The sequence below is a fragment of the Melospiza georgiana genome, chromosome 23, assembly GCF_028018845.1.
Source record: "Melospiza georgiana isolate bMelGeo1 chromosome 23, bMelGeo1.pri, whole genome shotgun sequence".
NCBI lineage: Eukaryota > Metazoa > Chordata > Aves > Passeriformes > Passerellidae > Melospiza > Melospiza georgiana.
In genome coordinates, this window is record NC_080452.1 from 5,089,845 (window position 1) to 5,105,291 (window position 15,447).

The 15,447-nt window shown below is 50.1% G+C and overlaps 1 protein-coding gene and 1 non-coding gene across 2 annotated transcripts in view; both read right to left on the bottom strand.

The window, feature by feature from the left end:
- LGR6 (leucine rich repeat containing G protein-coupled receptor 6) overlaps nt 1–15,447 on the bottom strand; it is a 173,013-nt gene that overhangs the window by 5,917 nt on the left and 151,649 nt on the right. The window contains exons 13-16 of the mRNA XM_058039639.1: nt 13,079–13,150; nt 10,375–10,446; nt 9,199–9,324; nt 5,023–5,183 (exon numbers count right to left, since the gene is read on the bottom strand). Coding sequence (XP_057895622.1) covers nt 5,023–5,183; nt 9,199–9,324; nt 10,375–10,446; nt 13,079–13,150 — 431 coding nt within the window. The remainder of the gene's footprint in view (nt 1–5,022; nt 5,184–9,198; nt 9,325–10,374; nt 10,447–13,078; nt 13,151–15,447) is intronic.
- Nucleotides 5,882–5,974, bottom strand: LOC131093038 (U6 spliceosomal RNA). Its single transcript, XR_009115532.1, has one exon. It is a non-coding gene; the product is annotated as a U6 spliceosomal RNA (small nuclear RNA).

Consider the following 15,447-nt stretch of genomic DNA (forward strand, 5'->3'; position numbering starts at 1 on the left):
CTTGGGAAAGTGTAACCTGTGCCATCCATTTTCTCCTCAAAGCCTGGTTTTAAGCCCAGGTTAAACATTTTCCTGAAGTGAAGGATGATCTCTTGTTTTGCCTGGCCTACTGAGCCTGCTGGGAATTACAGAGCAATCCTTAGTCAGCACAGTGGGATTCAAAGTGAAAAATGTACCTCTGTCTGCTCGAAACCAGTGCCTCTCCAGCCTGGGAGCTGTGAGAAAGGAAAATGGCTGCTGTGTCCCAGCAAGGCAGGCTGCATTGATTTTGAAGAAGCTGTTATTTATTTGAATTTTGCTGAGGTGCCTTCACTTTCTGAGGTCTTATGAGAAAAGCCCTCTTTGCAAGTAGTGCCCTTTCCATGAGAAAGGAGCTGCCTATACCAAAAGTCAAGTGAGAGGAAGAGGAGCAGAATTGCTGAGGAAGGGGTGGAACAGAAAACACTGGGCTGAATGCTTTTCCCCTTAGTGCTGCCTGCTCATTCCCTGCTCAGTGCTGTCTGTCTCAGCCAGGGCAGCCCCAGAGCTGGCAGGGCCCTGCCCTCTCCTCGGTGTGAGGGTGGCTGCAAGAGGCCTGGGCAGATCCTCTTTGGGGTCTGGAGTAGCTTTTTGAATGGCAGAAGTAGAGGTGTATCTCTGAGGACCCTGCAGGGTTTGCAGGTTGTTGGGGAAGATGAAACAGGAAAGCCTTATAAATATGATTGCCTGGCAAAAGATTTTGGGAACATAGAAACTATAAGTGAGATTGAAATGAAAGCAAACTTTGAGATCCCTCAGTTGCTGAACAACTGGAAAACAATGGTGTGGCCAGCTGAAGGTGATCCCCTTTTGATGGAACAACACCCTCTGCTTGCAGACAGGCCCAAGGGTCAGAGCAGACCCTACAGCTTGGCAGAAAGGCCCAAAGAGGAGTTTTTAGGGTTTAAAATGTAACACAGTGTGGTAATGTAATGATTCTTATAGGCTGTGTATAAATGCTGTAGGATTTGTATCTTGTACTAGATTGGTTAGTGAGAATTAGAATATTCAGCACAGAAGAAGATTTATGGTATTGCAACAGGAACCTCACTTTCTCACCTTTTTACTCTCTCACCCTCTCATCTTCTCTGCCCCTCTCTTCTCTCAGTCCTGCTCCAGCTGTGGCTGGCAGCTCCCAGCAGGGCCCTGCACCCAGGCCCTTTGCAACAACCCACAAGTTCCCAGCCCTGGCTGCAGAGATCTCTCATCTCCATCCATCCCAACTGTCCCATCCCCAATGCTCCTACCGCAGGTGGCTGCAGAAGTTCATTCTAACATTAACTCAGTTCTAACTTCAGAGGCTGCTGGAGGTGCTGGGCTGGGGGAGCGGTGTCCCACTGCCCAGGATATCACACAATGTGCTCCCTTCTCCCTTCCCACAGCTTTGTTCCATCATTGCAAACACATGCTGTAAGTGAATTCATCCCCCTCCTCTCCTCAGACCAGAGGTCCCCAAGGGAGGTGCTGCGATGGTGATGGAAGTGCCCCAGGGCACTTTTGCTGCCCTCCTCTGCAGCACCACTGGGAGCTGCTGGGGGCTGTGCTGGGGGCAGGTCCCTGAGCCATCCTTGGGTTCCTGGTCAGCCACAGAGGCAGACTTGGTGCAGGGGATGTCTGCTAAACACTGCCAGCTGTAATCCAGAGGCTGAGACAATTGGGATTGCCCAGCCTAGAGAAGAGAAGGCCCCAGCATTTAGGGACCCTTCCAGTGTCTAAAGGGGTGCCAAGAGAGCTGGAGAGCAGCTGTGGCTGCCCCTGGATCCCTGGCAGTGCCCAAGGCCAGGCTGGACAGGGCTTGGAGCCACCTGGAACAGTGGAAAGTGTCCCTGCCATGACACGGGGGCAACAAGAAGAGCTTCAAGGTTCTTCCCAAACCATTCTAGAATTCAATGATATCCCAAACATTGAAAGTGCTGGAAATGAGACCTTAACTATCCATTTTGGCAAGGTGACAAACAGTTTGAATGGTGAGATGTGCACTGACCACTCTAGTTTGGGCCCCAGGTGGGTGTTACGCAGATGAGAATGGACACACTCAGGTGCTGAGGGGGAGTTCCCAGCACCCAGGGCCCTGGGGAAGAGCTAGGGTCTGTGGCACCACCTGTGCTCTGGGTCTGGGGTCAGGGGCTCCCTCAGGGCTGGGCTTGGCTGGGATGGGGATGGGATGGAGCAGCAGAGGCTGTAGGAGCCACATCCAGGCAGGGCAGGGCACTGGAGCCTTTTCCTGTCCCTGCATGGCTGCCCGGGACGAGCTGCCTTGCACTGCCCAGCCTGAGGTTCTGGGAACCTCTTCCCTCATTTGGGAAGCAATGCACAAGGCTGAGAGGACAGAGCTCTCTGGAAATGTTCCCTGTCCCTCTCCAAGCTCTCCCACAGCATCCTGAGTGCCCTGACAAGCCTGGCTGGACCTGCTGCCACACAACCCTGAGGTATTTTCTCTCCAGCTGACCACTTTCCCTCTTGCATGAAAGGAATGTTTGGGAGCTTTTTTCCTCTTTAATGAGGAAGTGTTACAAGGTTCATACAACCCAGCTAAATGCCATCAGTGGCCATCAGAAAGGAAGCACAGGGAACAGAAATAAAGCCATGATTAATTAAGCAAAACAGCAATACCACAAACCCCATATCATCAAGAGCAGACCCTGCTGCTGGAGGTCTGCAGAGTCATCTGCAAAAGCTGCACATCACAAGGAATGGTGTTCCTGTGCATTTCAAATTTGCACCTCTGTGCTTTGATATTCCAAAACAGATCCAATGCTTTAACATCTGAAAATGGGAGTCTTTATGAGCTGTAAATATCCTCATTTGGCACATCTCAGAATCAGTCAGGAATCAGTCAGCATTCCCCTCCTGGTGCTGGGACTGGCCTGGAGGCCTGGGGTAGGTTCTGCTCTGCTGACAGGGCCAGGTGAGAGCATCCTTTGGCACATCAAAGACTGAGCAAAAGCAGCTCTGTGGCCCCTTGTCACAAACAAGATCTTCCCACAAATGCCATAATTTGCTGGACAAACCCCACAACTATCTGCTCTAGGACTGCCACAGTATGGGCTGCATTAATGATGGAAAAAGTGACCTGGCTCAGATGAAATCCTGCAGCAATGACTGAAACATGACTCCTCTGTGCTGTCTGGCCAGTGTTACCACCAAGTCTACCATGCTTCCTGGAGCCACAAATGCCAGCAGGAATCACATTGGCTGCCCTCTGGCTGCGCTCTGTGCATGTCTAAAGGTCATTCTCAGGAAGGATCAGTGCAGGAGCAGCAGCACAGGGCTTGGGGGGTCCCTTGCTGGCTCTGTCACAAAGTGTCTTGGTCATCCTGCCCAGAACACAGTGAGAGGAACAGCAGATTTGTCTTTACAAACGAGCTGTGGGTCTGCTGGTAGATAAAAGAAGCAATGGGAAGGATTCCACTGATTGATGAATGGAAAAAGATATTTGCTTTTACAAATAAACTTCAGGTTTGCTGATAAATGAAATTAGGCATTGAAAGATGAAAGAAACAATGGGGAAGAAAAACCCCTAAATTCCATAAGAATTAAAAATTAAAAGGGGGGGTTGTACATTAGAGGGAAATCTTTGGTATCAGGTGTTTTGGGAAGTCTGAACCTTTCAAGTACCTCAGAAATGGGGAATGAGAGAAGGGAAATGCAGCTGGGAAATTGGGATAAAAAGGAGGATGCATCCTCCAAAAATCTGAGAGATCCCAGGGGAATGCCCCATGGCCTCTCCCTTTATTCAAATAAAGTCAAAGGACTCCTCTGTCTCCCTTTGGACATAAACCCCTGGTGTTTGTGGGTTAATTTTCCTGACAGCAGTGTCCAGCAGCTCTGGGTCTGGCTGTGCCTCAGATGCAGTCCTGCCTGCCCAGGCTGTGCAGGGCAGCAGGGCTGGATGCCCAGAGCTCCAGAGCTCCTGGATCAGGTGGGTCAGGGCACAGCCCTCTCTCACTCTCCAGCTACCACGTGGATTTGCCTGCAGGATGTCTCAAGAGGCCTCGGAAGTGCACTGTATTTACACAAATATATAAATAGAATTAGCATCCAGGCTGTGCTCTGAAATGTTTGCACTCTCCAGCAGTTACAGAGGAAGCAAAGGGGTTCATGTTTTCCTTTATGCTATTCTGAGATTCTCTTGCAGAGGGGTCGCACCAGCCTGGTGCTGGAGCTGCTGCTGTGCTGTGGGGCTGGGAGTGCAGAGGTGCCTTGGACTCTGCTGGCTCCTGGAACTGGCCTCAGGCAGTCTGAGCAGAGCTGCACTTTGGAGCACAGAATAAATGGATTCCTGGACAGAAAGTGCTGTTCAGCCATGGAGCTTTCCTTCCCTTCCCTTGGTCAGTCCCTGTGCTGTGTTCCCCAAGCATGTCCTGTTGTCACACCTAACCCTGGCCTTGGCTGTAACACCCAAGAGAGAGATGACAGCTCTCTCTGCCTCCAGTCAGAGGGATGTTCCAGGTCTTTGAGTTCATTCTCTTACTCAGATTAATCCCAGGTCCTTCCTCTAGATGATGCAAGAACAAAGATTGATGTCCTGCCAAAGGCTCCACATTGCCCAGAAGCCTAATGACCAAGATGACCAAGCCCAGTTGTCCCAGGTAGCCTCAGCCACCTCCCAGTGCCTTGAGCAGCCTCCCTCCATGGCCAGCAAGGCTGAAATGACAAACATGCCCAAGGTGTGGGGGCTGCAGGTCCTTTGGCTCCATTGTGAAGGTTTGGATGTGCCAGACCTACTCTTTCTCTCACACAGGGTCACGAAATGGAGCCTGCTCGAAGCAATGGGCCCCCTGTGCTGAAGAAGGTTTGGATGTGCCAGACCTACTCTTTGTCCCACTCAGGGTCACCAAAGGAGCCTGCTCCAAGCAATGGGCCCCGTGTGCTGCAGAAGGCTCAGCCTGCCCTCCCTGAGGCAGTGTCACCTCTGAGAGTGGCACCAGCCCTGCAGAGGCAGGATGGCACCCCAGCTCTCAGCCCTGCCCAGGCTGATCCCCATGCAGGCTGTCTACTCACAGTGGTTGTCACCGTGGCCTGGGAACAACTCCAAGGTCCTCTTGTGGGGATCCTCCTCCTCAGGGGCCATGTCTTCTGCCTCCCACTGGCTGGACACCCTGAAGAAGCTGCTGCAGCTCCCATAGGCACAGCACTGGTAGGCATAGGGCACCTCCAGGACTCTGCACAGAGGAAAGCAGAACTTTAAGGTGTGTCCCTGTTGAGAGTTTTTTGCAGATTGAGGAGTTCTTGCCAGACAATGGCCATATGCAGCTGATGCACAATCCAGCCTGCTTGTGCTAATGGACAATGGACACGTGCACAAACAATGAATATTCAGAAATAGGGTCTGTATATCCTTGAAAGAGATACAAGAAGAAGAGTCATCAGGACTCAGCAAGTTTGTCAGCAAGCTTGGGAAAGTAAGAAAAAAGTGAGCCATGGGTGAGCCAGACGACCACAGCAAGATGCATGAAAAATTAGCAGATCCAATCAGCATTCTAATTTAGACACATGAACAGCTAGGATTAACCAATCGTATTAGCTAGAGACACGTGGACAGTAGAGATTTATTATAAATATAGTCTTTTAGGGATAATAAATTTGGCTTCACTGGATCATATTGGTTATGGTGTAATGACCCTGAACCTCTGCACCCCACATGTCCCCTCCATGGCCTGACTCCCCATTGCTTTGGACTTTTTGCTTAGTTCCTTCAGTTGTTCAAAGATGAAACTCATCTATACAGAGTCACAAAATATTCTGGGCCAGAAGAGACCCACAAGGGTCATCATGGGCAGCTCTGAAGTGAATGGGCCCTACAGGGATCACATCCACACTGTTGGTGCTATTAGCACCGTGCTCTAACCAGATGAGTCAAAAAACCATGGAACACTTCACAAAATTCTGTGCAGGAGCCATGCTGATGTTCTCTGTATCATTCCAGTTTTGGTACCTGTGCTGCTGACATGACAAAAGCTGGTCTGTGTGCTGATGGTTACAGTGGAGAGGGACTTTGCTTTGGTGGACCCAGGGCAGCCCATGGTGTCCCTGCACCACTTTTGATGCTTAAGGAACTGTCAGTCAATAGAATGTTGTCAAACACCAGGTTTGGAAACTGCTCTACAGTTCCCAGATAGTTCCTTGTCCTGGTTCCAGCCAGAACAGGGTTAATTTTTGCAGGAGGTGTGAGGGAGCATGGCCAGGACCCAGAGGTTATTCTGTACCATTTCACTCATTGCTGGGGGCTAGGGGGAAAGGAGAAAATGTGGTGGAGGAGCCATCTGGCATTTGTTTGTTTTTGGGGGCTTTCCATGTAAATAACTTTCTTTTCTTATACTTTTTGTTATTAATATTGTTGCTGTTAGTGTTTGTGTCTTATCTCATTGCTGTTTCCAGTAAATTATTCTTATCTCAACCCATGATCTTGGCCTTTTGTGCCTCCAGTTGGGGAGGAGCGAGCGGTGCACGGTTTTAGCAGGAACACTAAATTGGAGAATACCATTCCTAAACCACCACATTCCTAAAAACCCTTCTGCTGTTCTCCTCAGAATAAACTAGCCCCTCTCTCCAACATGCAATGGAGAGAAATGATCTTCAATTTTTACCCCAAGGCCATGTTTTCCCAGGCATCCTTTCCCTCCTTCAAGGGGAGAAGCTTCCCTAGAGCAAAGCTCCCCTTGCTTGCTGTTGAGGGCACCTTCAAACTCCACTTCCAGGAGTCCCAGCTCAGGCAGGGAATTCTCAGGTCTCCCAAGTGAAGCAAGTTATTTAAAAATGTCTGATTTCTACTCAAAAGTTGAATTGATAGTTGCTAATTATAGTATGTATTAGAAGGTTAATTCAGCAGCAGCTGAGCATCATCTGGATGCAATACCAGGCTGTCTGTCAGCAGCTGCATTTTTGGCTTTGCTGCAAGTCAGGGAGACTGCTGATGAAGGCAAAGGAACCCCAGATTTTTCAGACAATTAAGGTCCTCTGACAAGATCAGTAAATATGGTAAAACTCTATATTCTAAAAATATGCTTTTGTTTTATGTTCCCAAACATTTCTGGCCGAGCCCCGGGAGGGTCTGGAAATTCTGTATACAACTTGTTTCCTGTTATAAGCTCCAAATTAGATCCTATTATTGAAAGGTGGTAGGGAGGTGCAGCTCCTCCCAGCAAGGCTCAGAACTGCTCCCAGATGACTCCTGCAGACATGCCCCAAGAGTAAGGCTGCTTAATGGCAGCACCCCAAATTTGGGGAATGTTAATGGCTCCATTGCCTGGCATGGTTCACTGAAGCACTGCTGCAGGCTCAGTTTCTCTGCTGCAAACACAAATCAGCTCAAGAGATGTGAATGGAACTAATTTAGAGGAGAAACACCCTGGAAGTGCTGAACTTGACCCACCCTGCACAAGGGACTGACTCTTGGAGCAGGTCCAGAGGAGACCACGGAGCTGCTCCAGGGCTGGAGCCCCTCTGGAGCCAGGCTGGGAGAGCTGGGGGTGCTCACCTGGCCAAGAGAAGGCTCCAGGGAGAGCTCAGAGCCCCTGGCAGTGCCTAAAGGAGCTCAGCACTTGTGAGGGTGCAGCTTCAGTCCTGTGCCCAATTCTCACTCCAAGGAAGACATGGAGGGGCTGCAGTCAGGAAAGGGAAATGGAGCTGGGGAAGGGTCTGGAGGGTAAATCATATGGAGAGTGGCTGAAGGGGCTCAGCCCGGAGAAAATGAAGCTCTCCCCCATCAGCAGCAACCTTATCACTCCTTACAACTGATGATTTGTAACAAGGTGGGGATTGGTCTCTTCTCTGGGCACTGCAGGGAGAGAGAAAATGGCCTCAAACTACACCAGATGAGACTCATGTTGGAATCAGGAGGAATTCCTTCAAGGAAGGGCTTGTCAGGCATTGGAAGGGGCTGCCCAGGGAGGTGGTGGAGTCCTCATCCTGGGAGGTGTTCAGGGAACAACTGGAGGTGGCACTGAGTGCTCTGGGCTGGTGACGAGGTGGGGACAGGTCACAGGTTGGACTCGATGATCTCAGAGGTATTTTCCAACATTAATGATTCTCTGGTTCTGTGGCTGTGTGAAGAAAGCTGGAGAGGAACTTTGGAGAAGGGTTTGGAGGGACAGGACAAGGAATTGTCATTTCCTACTGGAAAGGACAGGGTTTGATGGGATATTGAGAAAAAATTCCTGGCACAGGGTGCCCAGAGAAGCTGTGGCTGCCCCTGGATCCCTGGAACTGTCCAAGGCCAGGCTGGACAGGGCTTGGAGCAACCTGGGATGGTGGAAGGTGTCCCTGCCACAGTAGGGGGTGGAACAGGATGAGCTTTAATGTTTCTGTCCAACTCACACCATTCTATTGTTGTGTGATCTTGGGTGTAGAAAACCCTCCAAAAGCTTCTGGAACCCCCTGCCATTTGGGAACCAGTCATGCAGCATTTCCTAGCCACGAATAAAAAAGTCAGAAGGAGAGAGCCCTGCACTGCAGAGGCAGCTGAAGGGAGAGCTCCACACTCCTCCTCAGGCCTGAGCTTTAATCCCTGTGTTGGTGCAGTGACCCCAGCCCTGTGTGTAACCTGGAGAAGCTCCAGCTTTGGGAACCCATCCTGGATGAGTGGGAGCATCAGCTCAGGCATTCTTGGCTTGAAGGGAACTCCCTGGGACACCCAAGCACGAGATGACTTCATCTGGGAGGAATCTGTGCTCCCTGGACCCTGGGTGTCTCAGCCCAAAGGCAGGTGCCACACTGGGACCCAGGAGCCAAGGAGGGTCTGAAAGTCTGAGCCTGCAGGACAGCCCTCTGCTCTGAGCCTTCTGCAGCCTCTTCTTCATCAGCCTGACTCCTCCAGGCTCCTCATTAATCCGTAACAGACAAGACACGGCCACACAAGCAGAGTTTATGGAAGAAAACCTGGATGTCATTAGGTAGGACTGCTTCTGGGAATGTTTTCCATTGAGAGGAGCCCTGAGCTGGGCCTGCTCCACGTTTTCCACTTGTGTGTGTGTGTTTGGGGTGGGGGTGGTGGCCTGGGAGCACATCACTGCTCTCCCATGGAACAGATTCAAGATGAGATGTGCAAGCAGCAGATGGATCCTCCTCAACCCATGGGCCTGGAAGTGTGGGGAGAGCAGGAGATGGGCCAGGAGAGCAGGAGGCTGAGTGCTGTGAGCAAACACAGCCCAGAAGGGAAAGAGCCAACACCTCAAGTACCTCATTTTGGGGAAGCTCTCCTTGCTGAAGGGCTCAGAGAGAGCTGGGTTGCCCTGGAGTTTCAGGTGGGTCAGTCCAGCCAAACCATCCAGGGGCAGCGTGGCCAGCTGGTTGTCAGTCAGGTCCCTGTGAGGGGAGAGCAGAGAGGGAGAGCATGGTCAGGGCTCTGCTGCCAGGGGTCTCTCAGCCAAGCAGAGGGCACTGCCTCAGTTTCTCCCTTGATGTGATGCTGAAATGAGGCTGGTGCTGCTCTGGGGCCAGGAGCTCTGGAGATAAACACTGCAGGGCTGGGGTTGGTGGCCATGCTGGCAGCTCTGGGTGGCATCTCCCTCCCTGTGCACATCTGTGCCCCACACATCTCATTCCACTGTGGGTCAGGAGTAGCTGCAGGTCCCAGCCCATCAAATACCCAAGGGTTTTAGAGAGGGGCCTTGTCGCAGACATCTTTTTGTGAAAAACCTTTCTTAGGATTTTTCCTGCTGAAGCTGAGAAGTTCCAGCAAGAAAATGTAAACTGGTTGTCTGCTGCTGTAGAATGCAACAAGTCCATCTGTGATTAGCCCATCTTAGATGTTTATAATTAATGGCCAATCAAAGGCCGAGCAATCTTGGACAGAGTCTGAGAGAGCTGCCTTTTGTATTCATTCTTTTCTATTCTATTCTTAGCTAACCTTCTGAGAGGAAACCTTTCCTTCTATTCATTTTAGTATAATTATAATGTAATATATATCTCATAAAATAATAAATCAAGCCTTCTGAACATGGAGTCAACATTCCTGTCTCTTCCCTCATCCAAGAACCCCTGTGAACACTGTCACAGGGGCTGAGAACTGGGGCCCTCCAGAGCCAGCACAGATGGTCTGCAGTGACTCTTGCAGAAACAGCCCATCCTGTTGATCTTCCTTAAAGGCATCTATGGAAGCATCAGGAAATAGAGGTTTAGTGTTCAGGATGAGAGCATCTTGGAGACGGCCCCTCCTGCACTTCATCATCCCTTTGTTAATAGTATTAATAGGAAACCTTGGGATTTCTTGTGTCCACATCAGTGCTGAGACATGAACCTCAACACATCAGTCATCCAACATCTCAATCCCAGGTGTTCTGGTAGCCCAGGGAGTGAGTCTGAGGTGCTCAGATACCCCCCATCCCTGGTGACAGAAACATCCCTGCAACTTACAGCTTGGTGAGGGAGTGCAGGGTCACAAAGGCTTCTGGGTGAATAAACTGGATGGAATTCCAGCTCAGGTCTCTGCAAGGCAAGGACACAGCAGTAAGAAGAGAGCAGAGCAGGGCAGTGAAGCTGCTGACAAAGGCCCTGGTGGGAGCACATGTGGGATCTGTAGCCCCTTGGTCAGCAGCAATTTCTGTCCCATTGCAGCTCCCCACAGACAAGTCTGGGGCTGTGTCTGGATGGTTTCCAACAGAGGGCACAAGAGTTTGCCTTGCAGGAGCTCCTCTGCTGAGACCAATAGGAAAGGATCCATGAAAAATGTTCTTTCCTGGCTTAATTTCTGCAAATTTGGGAATTTTTTGCCAACATGCCGAACAGGTGCCAGAGCATCCCCAGTGCAGTCACAGTGCTGGGTGGGGCACAGGCAGACAGGGCCAGTGTGGAAACCCAGAGCACATTGAGAATATTTCTGTGTCTGCTCTGGGGTGCCCTGACTGTGACCCTCATCCATTGAGAAAGTTTCCTAAACTTCAAGATAAACTAGAATCAACAAAAATGTGAAATAGATTTTAGAGAGTAGTGTAGGTGTATCACTTGGTGAGAAATTGAGGTTTGAGGTTTGGGGATTTTTAGTGTGTTGTGGATGGAAGCAAGATGGAGGGCACAGGGTGTTGTCCTGGGTTTCTTCTTCATGCTTCTTCTTCCTCCTTCTCCATGGGTTTGGGTGGCATTTTGTAATTGGGCAGAAAAGTAATTGGGGGCTCTTTGGGATCAGTTGTTGGGCTAAAAGGGGAAATAATCTAGGTGTCAGTTCTTAATTGGATAGTTTAGCTTTAAAAGGCCTTGTACCAAGAGATTGTTGGCCATTTTTGTGGTGCTTTTCCAGTGTGCTGAGCCTGATGTGGACAGCGTGCAAAACTTTAAATAAGCTAATAATAAACAGGAACCTGAAGACTGAAGCAATCCACTGCATCTCTCTTTCCTGACACAAAACCACTCCAGAAGGGTCTCCCCTGATGGGGGAGCCACCAGGGAGAGCCCAGCCTGAGCCCCAGAAGGTGAGGAATCAGCAACAGGAGCCCTGACAGCCCAGGGCTCTGGGGAAGGTGAGTTTGGAATGTCTCCTGCCATGCACAGATGCTTTGGGTTCACTGAGTCCCCTCAGAAAGCTCTGCCTCTATCCAAGGGAGACAGCTCCACTCCCTCTGTAGGCAGGGCAGAGGGAACCAGCAAACTGGGACACATTTCTTGCCCTAAGGCTGGCTACAGGCCAAACTTCATCTCTCCAGCTCCAAGGGAGCCGAGACACCTGCTCAGGTGTGTGACATTGGGTGGGATGGATCCTTTCCCAGGGACCAGAACACACCCAAAGCTGCCAGAGCTTTCTCTGTGTGTGTGACTGGGCTGGGGCAGCCTGCTCAGGTTCCCTGGGTGTCTGCAGTGTCACCTGCCACACCTCAGGTGTAACCACGGTGTCTGTGACACTCAGGGGATCCCAGGAACTGTTAAATGGCACTCACATTGCAGCACCATGGGAGCAGGTTTGGTGGGATTTAGCTCACTTCCTAACAGAACAGCAAATAAAGACTGTCAGGGCTCTTCCTAGATGGCACAGAGCCAGGGGTGCCCTTCAGGGCCTTGCCTGGCACCTGGGAGGGGACTCTGTGTGTGTGGGAGGTGCTTGGGTGCACCTGTGGAACACAAACTGCTGAGGAGTTTCAAACCAAACAGGATGGGTGTTCCAGGAGTGCATGGCCCAGAACCTGCCTGTGTAGGACAGGAGTGCTGGAGCTCAGGGGCACTCAGGAACTGCCCTGGGTTTCTCCTGGCATTCAGGAGCCTGTCTGTGATGTGGGCTCTGCCTTGGCAGTGTGTGGGGTGTGGGCACGAGGGGGCAGGTAAGGAGGGGGATCTGCAGGCACAGGGGAAGCCAAAGGATGGTTTGTGCCCTCCTCCTTCCTAAGGAGGAATGGAAGAGGGATGTTGGGAAGGATGAAACAGGAAAGCCTTATAAGTATGATTGCCTGGCAAAAGATTTTGAGAATATGGAAACTGTAAGTGAGATTGAAATGAAAGCAAGCTTTGAGATCCCTCAGTTACTGAACAACTGGAAAACAATGGTGTGGCCAGCTGAAGGTGATCCCCTTTTGATGGAACAACACCCTCTGCTTGCAGACAGGCCCAAGGGTCAGAGCAGACCCTGCCAGCTTGGCAGAAGGGGCCCAAAGAGGAGTTTTAGGGTTTAAAATGAACAGAGTGTGGTAATGTAATGATTCTTGTAGACTGTGTGTAAATACTATAGGATTTGTATCTTGTACTAGATTGGTTAGTGAGAATGAGAATATTCAGCACAGAAGAAGATTTATGGTATCGTAATGGGAACCTCACTCTCTTACTCTTTTACTCTCTCACCCTCTCATCCTCTCTGCCCCTCTCTTCTCTCAGCCCTGCTCCAGCTGTGGCTGGCAGCTCCCAGCAGGGCCCTGCACCCAGGCCCTTTGCAATAACCCACAAGTTCCCAGCCCTGGCTGCAGAGATCTCTCATCTCTGTCCATCCCCACCGTCCTACCCCCTGATGCTCCTACAGAGGGACTCAGCAGAAAATCCTCCCAGCAGAGACAGGGGCAGGCTGGGAGCTCCCCCAGCCCCCCTGGGCTCACAGCCCCCTCCCCAGCACAGCCCCAGCTGCTCCCTGGCAGGCAATACTTGCATGGAGCGCAGGGCCAGCAGCTGCACAAAGGTGTCTGCTCTGATCTCCTGGATCTTGTTGTGCTGGAGACCCCTGGAAAACAGAGACTGGTTTGAGAAGAGAGCTGAAGGCAGTGATGGAGATCTTTGTCCAGGGCAGCATTGTCACTGTGGAAGTTGCAGTGCTTGGGAGGCCTACTCTGATTTCAGGAGCTGAACAGGATGAGCAGGAAAATGTGTCAAAGCCATTCTCTCCTACAGCAGCGCCAGGGCTCAGACAGCCTCTGCTTTTGATGCCATCATGACTCAGTTGATGTGCAGTGGCCAAAGGTGCCCTGTTAACCCCAAACCCACACTGGTTTCCCACTCTGCTCTGCCCTAAGCCTCCAAACTGCTTTTTCCAGAGGAAAAGCTGAGAGCTTGGAGCCAGTGGTCAGCGAGCAGCTCTGTGTGACCCTTCAGGAAGGACCATGGGGTGCTGCCCTTTGCCTGGGGGAGGATGAAGGTTTGAGGGCTGAAGGTATCTCAGTGTTTCATGAAGAATTCTCTTGATGTCTTGTAGAACCCACTGTCCACATCTGCACATGAAGTGCCTCAGCCCTGCACATCCCCTTTCCAGCTTCTTCATCCCCTGGGAAGGGGAAAAATCAAGGTGAGAGTTCACACAGAATCTGTGACTGACCTACACACTCCCCACATCCTCAGGAGACATCCTGTATCCTGACCAAAACCTCATTTTGGTCCCTTAATAAGAAAAAAAATTAATTTTAATATTAATACTTAATATTAATATTTAATACTAATTTGATATTAATCTTTTTAGAGATACATAGGTATAATCTATTTGACTTCACTAGCCAAAAACTGGGATTTAATGTGATTCTATATTAATGTCAAGTCTGAATTTGGCATATTATAAAATTTTGTAAGAAGGAACTCAGGCAGAATATGTGAAACTACAGGTTTGAAATTTTGAACATTTGTCTTTTTTTGGTGTACTTTTTATTTTTTTCAAATGTTTTCCTGGGGGTACTCTCACAGCTGCCACAAAAAGCAGCAGGGGCTGTGTGCTCTCATTTCCATGTAGTTTCACAGTGCTCTAATGTGCAGTTTGCTGAGGCTGGATGAGCTGCTCTGACTATCCAGGCTAAGGTGCTACAGAGAGCAGGGACAACCTCTGCTGTGGGGTTTTAATGGGGATGCTGCTCCCATACATGTGTTCTTCCAGGTAGCAGAATTCTGTGAAAAATCATGGAGTCTATCTTGATTGGTTTTTTTAACAGTTTTTCTCAAAAAGGCCAAGAACTTGTGCTTTATTTGAAGTGTAGAGCCACATTTTGAGCTGAGTGTGAATAACTTTGTCTCAGAGCAGCAGCAGTGCCTCCTGGGGCCTGGAGAGGACCGAGTTCCAGGGCTGAGGAAGGAATCCCCCTGAACTGAGGAGGGGCTGGCCCTGGGCAGGGTGGACAAAATCTGCTTTGTGCCCATGGCATGGACCCCTCCTTGGAGCAGAAGATGTTTATGGTGGACATAAACCCATTTTTGATTAGCTCATAGCAGGGCTGGAGTTAGAGAAGGGAATTCAGTGTTGTCACATCCCACTTCTGTTTGAAGTGGCTGGGACCTCTGACAGGGCCTGAATTAAGCTCCTGTGCACAGGGGATGTATTTTTATTTATTCTGTGTGTGCACAGGGGATGTATTTTTATTCTGTATGTGCACAGGGGCAGAGTGGAGTGTGGGAATCCAGGACATCCCTCTGTCTGTCCAGGATGGCCAGGACCCCTGCCAGGGGGCTCAGAGACCCTGGCACAGAGCCCAAAACACCTGCGGGTTTGAGCAAATTACCAACCTTAGATGAAGATCTGCCACCCACAATAGTTTAGGTAGAATATTAGTGAAGTTATCACAAGGTGGAAAAGTAGATTTTGGGGTTTTCAGAATGGGGGTTCAGGGGGCAAGATGGAGGAATCTGGGTGTGCCCAGTCTTTCTCCTTCTTCTTCTTGGCCTCCATCTTCTGCTGTGATGGTGGCACTTACAGATTGGTTTAGAGTAGAAGCTCAATGTCTAACATAGGTGATAGGTATTGGGAAGTAATTGTAAACATTGTAGATGTAGATTTTAGTATAAAGACATAACACTGCCCTGGGGGCAGGCAGAGTGCCTGGAACTGTCCTGCTGGATGGACCTTGGCAGGGCAGGAGAAAATATTTTATAGATAAGATAAAATAAACAACCTTGAGAAGGAGAAATGAAGAGCCCTGACTCCTTCTTTGAGGATCAGCCTGGGAAAAGAGACTTTTGAACTTTTCTTGGGGTCGCTGTGACAAGCTAAAGATCCCAACAGTGGAGCTCTGGTCCATTTGCACTCCAAACAGTGAGTTACAATGC